At 39.8% G+C, this 12378-nt stretch overlaps 1 protein-coding gene across 1 annotated transcript in view; it reads right to left on the bottom strand.

The window, feature by feature from the left end:
* The window catches only part of FREM2 (FRAS1 related extracellular matrix 2), a 219001-nt gene that overhangs the window by 108416 nt on the left and 98207 nt on the right, over window positions 1-12378 (bottom strand). The window contains exon 3 of the mRNA XM_073342495.2: window positions 571-717. Within this exon, the coding sequence (XP_073198596.2) occupies window positions 571-717 (147 nt within the window). The remainder of the gene's footprint in view (window positions 1-570; window positions 718-12378) is intronic.

Genomic DNA, 12378 nt, shown 5'->3' with positions numbered 1-12378 from the left:
GCATTTTTAGTTTTCAGTGTATAATGGATCAAATTTAGTATTTTTTTAATTAAAAGGCTACTTCATATGAAAAAGGAGTTTGGGGAACTAATTAGAATCAAGGGGGCCCTTTCAGAGCCCCAATTTCAACCCTGTTAACCTAATTTATTTGTAAAGATATATGGCCTTATTTTGCTCCCATTCAAGCCAGGAGAATTTCTACATTTGAATTCAAAGAGAAGGATTAGGTCCCTTGCAGCTATAACCAACGATGAGTTGCTGCAGAAATCAGAAAATGTATAGATGAAAGATCCAATGTGGTTACTGTTGAAAAGGAAATTCCTACTAAAGATTGTTTTTTGACTCGAAAAGGACATAAAACTATCAGTAACTGATGTATAATTTGATTTTGTGCCTTAGTTTAAATGAAACATACAATTATTTGAACAAAAGAACCTTGTTCTAATAAATATTCCTTCTAGTGTACCTAGTTGGATGAGTACCAAACAGTACGAAGGTAACATATTGTGACACATTTTGCTAATCTTGCTGGTCTATGGCTCAGAAGTAATTTATAGGATTGGAACTTACTAATAAAAGAGGTTTCTCCCAGGTAACCTCTCCGCTTAAGAACAACATCTAGATATTTAGAGTCTTCATTTACCAAATAATATTCCTTCTCTAAAGAGATCCAGGCCCAGTTCAAACGAAAATGCTGGCTCTTCAGCTTATTGCCTCCTGTAAAACAAAATGGAAAACAAATGCTTATTTACCTTGCCTTTTTTTTCTCTGTGATGCAAATTAATGTATCCTATCTAAGCCATATGTTTCAGCTGTAAATTCAAATTCCTAATATCGTGGAGGTTTAACAGTAAAAAAAAACTAATAATGAAGTAGTCCATGACACAGTTCGTAAACACAGAAACAAGTTCTATGCTGGATGCATATAAACAGGTCACATTATAACTAGGATGTTGATCAATTAATCGATTTTGAGTTTTCATCAAAATAATGCTTGGAGTTCCCTGTATTTAAAACAAATAAATGAATGACCCAAAACTTCCCAAGTCTGAGTTTGTATTTCCAAAATACACATTACACAGGATATCATGTGGAACTTCCGAGATATGATCAGAATGCCTCAAGCAAAGGAAGAACATAAGAACATAAGAATGGCCATACTGGGTCAGACCAAAGGTCCATCCAGCCCAGTATCCTGTCTACCAACAGTGGCCAATGCCAGGTGCCCCAGAGGGAGTGAACCTAACAAGTAATGATCAGTGATCTCTCTCCTACCATCCATCTCCACCCTCTGACAAACAGACGATAGGGACACCATTCCTTACCCATCTTGGCTAATAGCCATTAATGGACTTAACCTCCATGAATTTGTCCCGTTCTCTTTTAAACCCTGTTATAGTCCTAGCCTTCACAACCTCCTCAGGCAAGGAGTTCCACAGGTTGACTGTGCGCTGAGTGAAGAAGAACTTCCTTTTATTTGTTTTAAACCTGCTGTCCATTCATTTCATTTGGTGGCCCCTAGTTCTTATATTATGGGAATAAGTAAATAACTTTTCCTTATTCACTTTCTCCACACACTCATGATTTTATATACCTCTATCATATCCCCCCTTAGTCTCTTCTTTTCCAAGCTGAAAAGTCCTAGCCTCTTTAATCTCTCCTCATATGGGACCGTTCCAACCCCTAATCATTTTAGTTGCCCTTTTCTGAACCTTTTCTAATGCCAATATATCTTTTTTGAGATGAGGGTACCACATCTGTATGCAGTATTCAAGATGTGGGTGTACCATGGATTTATATAAGGGTAATAAGATATTCTCTGTCTTATTCTCTATCCCTTTTTTAATGATTCCTAACATCCCATTTGCCTTTTTGACTGTCACTGCACACTGCGTGGATGTCTTCAGAGAACTATCCACGATGACTCCAAGATCTTTTTCCTGATTAGTTGTAGCTAAATTAGCCCCCATCATATTGTATGCATAGTTGGGGTTATTTTTTCCAGTGTGCATTACTTTACATTTATCCACATGAAATTTCATTTGCCATTTTGTTGCCCAATCACTTAGTTTTGTGAGATCTTTTTGAAGTTCTTCACAGTCTGCTTTGGTCTTAACTATCTTGAGCAGTTTAGTATCATCTGCAAACTTTGCCACCTCACTGTTTACCCCATCTCAAGATCATTTAGAATAAGTTGAAAAGGATTGGTCCTAGGACTGATTCTTGGGAAACACCACTAGTTACCCCTCTCCATTCTGAAAATTTATCATTTATTCCTACCCTTTGTTCCCTGTCTTTTAAGCAGTTCTCAATCCATGAAAGGATCTTCCCTCTTATTCCATGACAACTTAATTTACGTAAGAGCCTTTGGTGAGGGACCTTATCAAAGGCTTTCTGGAAATCGAAGGACCCTATGTCCACTGGATCCCCCTTGTCCACATGTTTGTTGACCCCCTCAAAGAGCTCTAATAGATTAGTAAGACACGATCTCCCTTTACAGAAACCATTTTGACTTTTGCGTAACAATTTATGTTCTTCTACGTGTCTGACAATTTTATGCTTTACTATTGTCTCAACTAATTTGCCCGGTACTGACATTAGACTTACCGGTCTGTAATTGCCAGGATCACCTCTAGAGCCCTTCTTAAATACTGGCGTTACATTAGCTATCTTCCAGTCACTGGGTACAGTAGCTGATTTAAAGGACAGGTTACAAACCATAGTTAATAGTTCCGCAATTTCATATTTGAGTTCTTTCAGAACTCTTGGATGAATGCCATCTGATCCCGGTGACATGTTACTGTTAAGTTTCTCAATTAATTCCAAAACCTCCTCTAGTGACACTTCAATCTGAGACAATTCATCAGATTTGTCACCTACAAAAGACGGTTCAGGTTTGGGAATCTCCCTAACATCTTCAGCCGTGAAGACTGAAGCAAACAGTTCATTTAGTTTCTCTGAAATGACTTTATCATCTTTAAGTGCTCCTTTTGTATCTTGATCGTCCAGGGGCCCCACTGGTTGTTTAGCAGGCTTTCTGCTTCTGATGTACTTAAAAAACATTTTGTTATTATCTTTTGAGTTTTTGGCTAGCTGTTCTTCAAACTCCTTTTTGGCTTTTCTTATTACATTTTTACATTTAATTTGGCAGTGTTTATGCTCCTTTCTATTTACCTCACTAGGATTCGACTTCCACTTTTTAAAAGCTGCCTTTTTATCTCTAACTGTTATTATCTTAAGAAATCGGCACGTATTATCTTAAGAAATCAGGGATGAGATCTGCAATCATTCAAACTGCTACAGCATAATTAAATACAATTTCTGACACATCACTCCACAATTGCAAAGAGACTAATTCCTGTTACTTGGGAAATTAGTCTTTACCCATACAGCCTGCTTTGAAAGATCACTGTTTTGTTCACTGATCCCAGTGTTTTTCTGGATCAGAGATTATAAGTCAGGTATGTATTACATAACATATTTATGACACAGCTTTCACATCTTATTAGCAAATGGGTTTGAGAAAGATTATGTCTTCCTGATAGGTGGGATACTCTTCAAAAGCATATGAAATTATAACTGTAGACTTAATCATAAAAGCATGATTTATCTATGTAATTTAAGGTGATTTAGAGCACTGCAGGTGGTTATTATCACTCCCATGAATCACTTCAGGAAAACACATGCATGTATACTACATTCAGCAATGATTATTTTCTTCTAAGGCTTTCAATTTATATATTCTATTGATTAAGCCCCCAAACTGAATCACCCCGCTGGCAGGGATTTTTTGAAATTGAAATTACTACACATATAGATCAAGAGATGTCCCTAACAGTGTCTGTGACATGGCACAAGAAGCAACCCTATGGCACAACTGAGTACCATATCCATGGAAGCAAACTGAAATCCTGAGTGGGGAAGTTCCCTAGTAAAGCAGCAGCCCAGCAGCTTCCCAGGAATGGTCTGGGACTCTGCAAAGCCTGACTGCCTTGCCTTCAGACACTGCAAGTGAAGTCCAGCATGGCAGTGCCAGCCCAGTGGGAAGACTGAATGGTCAACATGCACTGAGATTGCAGGTCTATGTGTTGATGACATGGCCATCAAGTTGAAGAATATACCCACACACTCATCAATGGAAAGAGCCTCCACAACATCCTTCCTTCCATTCCTGTGTGGATAATGCTTATATTATTCACTGTGAGTGCCCTACTTTTGTGACCAGATGAGTACAAAAAAGAAGAACAGGATCCACAGTTGGAAAGGAGAACTCATTCACATGCCTTCTTTCCCATTCAAGTCCAAGCATCTGTATAACACAAGCCTGCAAACTAAGTATGGACCTGCCCCGTTCCTAGCATCAATCACACTCAAATATATCTACTTTACACGGCCTTATGGAGTTTACACAATTGGAAGAACATAGCACTTAGATATGGTGAAGACGGGCACTATAAAAAAAGACAAACCAGACAGACAGAGCTTAATTTACTCTAAAATAAATGTTTCAGAAGAAAAGTCTGTAAACAGATGGCACTTTAAAGGCCTACATAAGAACACAATGTTTTTGTCAGATGGAAAGATAAGAGTTGCACAGAGGTAACATATGCATCACTGGCAGAGAGCTACGTGCTGGTTGTACATACTTATTTATTTGTATTATTATTATAATTATACATATTTTAACAAGCCAAAACAAAACAAAACAAAAAAAACCCACCATCCAAACAGATTAAAATGATAATAAAATATAGCACAGTTTTATTTTCTCATGTACAGTTTACTTCCATCTGCTACACATTATCCTTGGTGAAAGGGCAACATAATGTCGGATTGCAAATATAGGTATTCTGACTGTCACAGACAAAAGTTCAGAACCCATCAATATTGAGTGAGTCAACATGGTGGAGTCTGTTTGCCATTACTCTGCTGGGGCCCTTCATTTCCAGAGGAAGATTAAAGCAGTGATCAGCATGGTCGTGGGAAAAATATATATTTAGCACCAGGAACAAAGATGTCCTCTTATCAGCAGACTGCTAGGCCTATTTGCTCCTGTGAGAGTATGCAGTCTGGCTCCCCTCCCACAAGGTGCAGCTGAAGGGCAAGGTTTGCAGGGATAACTGCTGGCTGAACTGTGCAGAGAATTGACTCGAGAACTATTGTCATTTAAGATTTTTATATAAAAATTGTAAACAAAATATCTTTTATTGGACTGCAGAGAAATATTTTCAAGTGTTTTAGTCCACTCAAATTTTAACTACAGTAGGAAGGGACAAATGGAAGGTTTTTTTATAATGTGTTCCACTCCATTCCCTTGAACAAGCAGACAGCCTTCTAAGTTACTTCCAGTCTGCTTCCAAAATAAGCCTCCATACGTACTTCTTTATGGAGCTATCAGAAAAAATGGGAAAGCTATATAAATGAAAGCAAAATAGTTATCAAAGTACCACGCTGCAGTCACTGACCTAACCTGTTATTGTTCCTTTGAACTCTACCAACTGCTGTGGAGAGAGGTGAGTCTTACAAATGGATGTACCAGTAATTGCTGTACAGCAGTGGTCTCCAACCTTTTATACACAAGATCACTTTTTTGAATTTAAGTGCAACCAAGGATCCCTTCCCCAATGCCCCATCCATTCCCCGAAGCCCCACCCTGCTCACTCCATTCCCCTCTCCCTCCATCGCTCGCTCTCTCTGACCCTCACTCACTTTCATCAGGCTGGGGCAGGGGTTCGGGAGAGGGTGTGGGCTCTGGGCTGGGCTGGAGGGATTTGGAGTGTGGGAGGGAGCTCTGGGCTGAGCCTTGGGCAGGGAGTTGGGGTGCAGGAGGTGGGTGAGAGGTGCAAGCTCTGGGAGGGAGTTTGCATACAGGAGGGGGCTCCAGGCTAGGGCAGAGTGTTGGGGTACAGGAGAGGTAGGGGGTGTTGGCTCCAGGAGGGGGCTCAGGGCTGGGGCAGGAGTTTGGGGTACAGTAGAGGGTTTGGGGTGCTGGCTCTGGGGGGAGCTCAGGGCTGAGACAGGAGGTTGGGGTGCAGCAGGGGGTTTGGGGTGCAGGAGGGGGTATGGGGTGCTGGCTCCAGGCGGGGGCTCAGGGCTGGGGTGCGTTCCTGGCCATTGGGAGCTGCGAGGGTGGTGCTTGCAGGCAGGAGCAGTGCACAGAGACCCCTGCCCTCCCGCACCCCCCGGGGTCATGGGGGCGTGCTAGCCACTTCCAAGGGTGGCATGGGGCTGGGGCAGGCAGGGAGCCTGCCTTAGTCCTGCTGCGCTGCCGGACTTTTAGCAACCAGAGATCGCAATCGACTGGCAGAGACTCCAGGATCAACCAGTCGATCACGGTATATGGTTTGGTGACCACTGCTGTACAGTGTTTATACATTAAGCACAACGGTTAAAACACTAAATACAGCTATCTACTGAATGTTAATTAAGCCTGTATTTACTTTAGCTAAAACTTGGTTCTATTAGCACAATGAAATTCAGTGTCAATTTCATAATTAGAAGGAACGGAAGTAGAGAGAGCAGTAGAGTAAGGACAATGGACTTAAAAAAAGCAGACTTTACAAAATGCAGAGAACGGGTAGTTTTTATTCCCATGGGCCTACATAAGGGAAAAAGGAGTTCAGGACAGCTGGCAGTTTTTCAAGGAGACAATATGAAAGGCACAACTGCAAACTATCCAGATATAAAGGAAAGATGGGAAGAATAGTAAAAGACCAATCATGCAGGGGTGCTGGAACAATTTTTATAGTGAGGTGCTGATCATGGATTGAAAACCATGTATTTGGTGTTTGTTATTACTACTTCAAGCCAGGGGTGCAGCAGCACCCCCAGTTCCAACACCACTGCAATCAGGAGCTCTGTAATTACATGAAAATCAAAAAGGAATCTTACAAAATAAAGGAAACATGGACAAATTGCTAAGTGGAGTACAAAAGCATAGCTCAAGCATGTAGGTACAAAATCAGAAAGACTTAGGCACAAAACGAGTTACACATAGCAAGGTACATAAAAGGCAATAAAAAGAGGTTCTTTAAATACGTGAGAAGCAAGAGAATGACAAAGGAAAGCATAAGTCCTCTACTCAGTGTGGAAGGAGCGCTAATAACGGATGACATCAAGAAGGCTGAGGAGTTGAATATCTATTTTTTCTTCAGATTTCACTTTAAAAGGTTCATGGTGACCAGAGATTCAACACAATTAAGATTAACAAAAAGGGGGAAGGAACACAAGCAAAAATAGGGAAAGAGTAGGTTAAAGAATCTTTAGGTAAGTTAGATGTATTCAAGTCATCAGGGCTTGACAAAATTCACCCTGGGGTACTTAAGGAACTAGCTGAAGCAATCTTGAAACCGGTAGCAATTATCGTTGAGAATTCCTGGAGAATGGTGAGGTCTCAGAGGACTGTAAAATAGCAAACATAGTACCTATCTTTAACAAACGGAATAAAGAGGACCCGGCGATATGGATCAGTCAGCCTAACTTTGATCTTGGGAAAGATACTAGAACAAATTATTAAACAATTAATTTTAACCACCTTGCGAATAGCCAGCATGAACTTTCTTGAACAAATCATGCCAAACCAACCTAATTTCCTTCTCTGACAGGGTTACTGGCCTAGTGGATAGCGAGGAAGCAGAAGATATGATATATCTTGATTTCAATAAGGCTTTTGATACAGTCCCATATGACATTCTCTCTCATAAGCAAACTATGGAAATACACTGGACACAAACGCTAGTGGAAAGACTATACTCAAAGAGTAATTATCAATGGTTCACAGTCAAACTGGGAGGGTGTATCTTGTCAGGTCTTGCTGGGGTCAGTCCTGGGTCCCGTATTATTCAATATTTTCATTAATGACTTAGATAATGGAGTAGAGATTATGCTTATACAATTTGCAGATGACACCAACCTAGGAGGGGTTGCAAACACTTTGGAGGACAAGATTAGAATTTAAAACGACCTTGATGAATTGGTCTGAATTCATCAAGAGGAAACTCAATAAAAACAAATGCAAAGTACTTCACTTAGGAAGGAATGAATCAAATGCACAACTACAAAATGGGGAATAAATGTCAGTGGTATTACTGCTGACTGAGATTTGGGGGTTACAGTGGATCACAAATTGAATGAGAGTCAACGTGTTGCATTTGCAAAAACGGCTAATATCATTCTGGGTGTATTAACAGAAGTGTCATATGTAAGACATGGGATGTAATTAGGACTGATGAAGACTCAGCTGGAGTACTGTGTCCAGTTCTGGCTGCCACATTTTAGGAAAGATGTGCACAATTTGGAGACAGTCCAGAGGAGTGCAACAAAAATTATAAAAGGTTAAGAAAATCTGGCCTATGAGGAAAGGTAAAAAACTGGGCATGTTTATTCTTGAGAAGACAAGGCTGGGGGAAATTTATGAATTTTTTTTCCATGCCCACAGAAGGTAGGAAAAAAAGTAAGGGGTTTAATCTGCAGCAAGAGAGATTTAAGTTAGATATTAGGAAAAGCTTTCCAACTACAGGGTAGTTAAGCTCTTGAGCAGGTTACCAAGGCAAGTTGTGGAATCCCCATCATTGGAAGTTTTTAAGAACAAGCTGGACAAACACTTATCAGGGAGGATCTACGTTTACTTGGTTCTGCCTCAGTGCAGAGAGCTGGACTAGATGACTTCTAAAAGGCCTTTCCAGAAGTACATTTCTATGATAATGTCCCTTATTAGCTTTTTAAGGCAAAACTGCATGGGGATATTTTTTAATACTGTGTTGTAGACACAGACTTTTACACAATGTTTTAAACAGCTTATTAATGATTTTGTAATGGGTCTCAAATGTCTTGGTCACTGTTTTAAATAGTTAAACCCTCTTTCTGGTCTACTTTATACTGGCACACATTTTGTACATGAAAAAACTATTACTTAACAGAAAGAAACAAACTGGTGTTAAGGAAAAACATTCACATGGAGAAACCTAATTGACGTGTTACCAAACAAATTTTTGTTGTCTGTGCTAAGGAGGTTGGCAAAATTTAGTCTGTTGGAAACATAAGGTTGGATTAAATATACGATTAAAAAGTTCAGAGAGAAGACTAATGTGAAACATTTTATATTGCCTAATTTCCACTCCTTTTTTTAGATTACGCTCCACATTTTAAACTACTTTATTGTAGGAAAACAAACTTTTGGGTGAGATTTTCAACAGATCCTTTATTTATGTAAGCCTATTGTTACTATTATAATATACAAAGTTGTTAACTCTATTCAAATGATCAGCATTGTACTATAATAATTGACAGATTATAAATTTAGGTGAAGAAATTGTATATTTTTTAAGTATTTTGTGCAGAAATTATTAAATGACATATACAAATAATTTAAAGAGAGTCAAATGTTATTCTGAGAACAAGAGACATTTATTTTCATTTCAAATCCCTTTCAGAATAGGATGCAACTACGCATGCTCCATTCTAGCATACTGAAATATTACATCCATAAACAAAACTATATTAAAAGAATATTAAGGTTTTAAAGTCAAGCACTCAAACATGAAAAAATGACAGAATTAAGGTGGCCTGTGCCACCCTCATTTGGCCTCCTGCTTAATTCACTACCTGTGCTGCCTATAGTAATAAAATAAATACCTGCAAATAAATTAAGGGAGTTTGTATCGCTCATGAACCCTTCCCTTGGGTTTAAGCCAAACTGCTGTGCAAATAATTAAGGTACTATAAATCAATGACAGTTTTGCTTTCATTCCTCTCCCAGATAAGTGCTTGTAATACAAATATATCAGAGATTTAGTGAGGGGAGCCATTACCACAGTGATTTTAAGACAAAACAAAAGGGCTGAGTGCCAAGTTACAATGATGTAGTCCAAGGAAACTCCACTGACATCAATGAAATTTGCCCTTGATGGTGTAACTATGATTATGCTTAAAACCCAATGCATTTAAATACTCATGATGCCAAATTAGTCAGTAACTTTTCTTTATTTCTAGCAGGGCCGCTTCCAGAAAAGTCAAGTCATGTAGCATCTCCTGTTGCAATTACTGAATACAAAAAGTTATGTTAAAAGAAAATTAAAAGGGTGAAACTAATCATTACTCTATGTTACAGGGAAAACAGTTCAAAAATTAACACTCCCATTTAAGCAGATGCTTGAAAGTCTGAACATCTTACACCTTTCTGGTTCCTCTAATTTACCAGCGTACGTACCTAGGTTGGCCACATGCATTTAAAGGAAATAAACACTACATGAAAAATAAAGGATAAAACCCTTGGGTCAGATCCTTAGCATTCACTCCCGTGGTGGAAAGCTGCCCTAACATAGAGGGATTACTGCTGGGTGACATAAAGCTGGCATAGCAAGATCTATACAATCTGCTCTTAACCTCTCCAGCACTGTGAGGTTAAGATGCATCTGGAGCTCAGATGCACTTGAGGAGTTAGCCCTTTGTTTAAGGAACCTCATCCCAAATGTTTTTATTCAAGATACAGAATCATTCTGTTGTAGCCCAGTGTATAATTCTTTGCTTGATTACTCATTGACAACATACTCCAAAATCAAATTTCTACATTACTGTATATTTTATCTTTATTAGCATTTATGACATTCTGAATTTTTAATCACAGTTGAAAGATGATGGATTTTTCTGGAAGGAGTTCTATTATTAATATTTTATACCCAGATTAACACCCAGGTTTCTTTCTTTTCCTACCACAGCCTCATTCTTATGCTCCTTTTCCAAGAACAGAGGCATGCTTTGATATGGTTTTCTTCACAACTGCAGCCTGAAAATATTGAACACTAAGGATCGGTTTCTGTTCTCAGTGTATGCCACTGTAAATGTATAGAACTCAACTGGAGTTTGATGGTGTAACTGAGATCAAAATCTAGCTCTATGAACTCCAAGATTACTCATTACTTCCTCCCTGCTATGGCTACTAGTGGTCCCCTCCTTCTCACCTCCAGTGCTGGGTGGTAAGGAATACTGAGAGTGAACCTTAGCTCTTCTGCATGTCTGGAATATTCAGCCAACTAGAATCATAGAACCATAGGGTCAGAAGGGTTCGCAAGGGTCATCTAGCCTTATCCCCTGCCAAGATGTTAACATTAGTTCTACTTGCCGAGATTTCAGTACCAGCATTTATAACTGAAATTAATATGGCACATACAGAATGCTTGGTGCGTGTGTATCATTTTCCTCTATCAGAGTAACAGCCGTGTTAGTCTGTATTCGCAAAAAGAAAAGGAGTACTTGTGGCACCTTAGAGACTAACCAATTTATTTGAGCATGAGCTTTCGTGAGCTACAGCTCACTTCATCGGATGCATACCATGGAAACTGCAGCAGACATTATATACACACAGAGATCATGAAACAATACCTCCTCCCACCCCACTGTCCTGCTGGTAATAGCTTATCTAAAGTGATCATCAAGTTGGGCCATTTCCTGCACAAATCCAGGCTTTCTCACCCCCCCACCCCCATACACACACAAACTCACTCTCCTGCTGGTAATAGCTCATCCAAAGTGACCACTCTCCCTACAATGTGCATGGTAATCAAGGTGGGTCATGTCCAGCACAAATCCAGGTTTTCTCACCCCCCCCCCTTTTTTTTTCTCGGACACACACACACACACACAAACTCACTCTCCTGCTAGCAATAGCTCATCCAAACTGACCACTCTCCAAGTTTAAATCCAAGTTTAACCAGAACGTCTGGGGGGGGGGGGGTAGGAAAAAACAAGGGGAAATAGGCTACCTTGCATAATGACTCAGCCACTCCCAGTCTCTATTTAAGCCTAAATTAATAGTATCCAATTTGCAAATGAATTCCAATTCAGCAGTTTCTCGCTGGAGTCTGGGGTCAAACTGGACAGTCTCTACGTAAAAGAATAAATGGACACAAATAAGATGTCAAGAATTATAACATTCATAAACCAGTCGGAGAACACTTCAATCTCTCTGGTCACGCAATCACAGACATGAAGGTCGCTATCTTAAAACAAAAAAACTTCAAATCCAGACTCCAGCGAGAAACTGCTGAATTGGAATTCATTTGCAAATTGGATACAATTAACTTAGGCTTGAAAAGAGATTGGGAGTGGCTAAGTCATTATGCAAGGTAGCCTATTTCCCCTTGTTTTTTCCTACCCCCCCCCCAGACGTTCTGGTTAAACTTGGATTTAAACTTGGAGAGTAGTCAGTTTGGATGAGCTATTGCCAGCAGGAGAGTGAGTCTGTGTGTGTGTGTGTGTGTCCCGGGGGGGGGGGGAGGGGAAGGGGGGGGTGAGAAAGCCTGGATTTGTGCTGGACATGACCCACCTTGATTACCATGCACATTGTAGGGAGAGTGGTCACTTTGGATGAGCTATTACCAG

Source organism: Lepidochelys kempii, chromosome 1, assembly GCF_965140285.1.
Source record: "Lepidochelys kempii isolate rLepKem1 chromosome 1, rLepKem1.hap1, whole genome shotgun sequence".
Classification (NCBI taxonomy): Eukaryota; Metazoa; Chordata; order Testudines; family Cheloniidae; genus Lepidochelys; species Lepidochelys kempii.
This window is presented reverse-complemented; position numbering and strand designations above follow the sequence as displayed.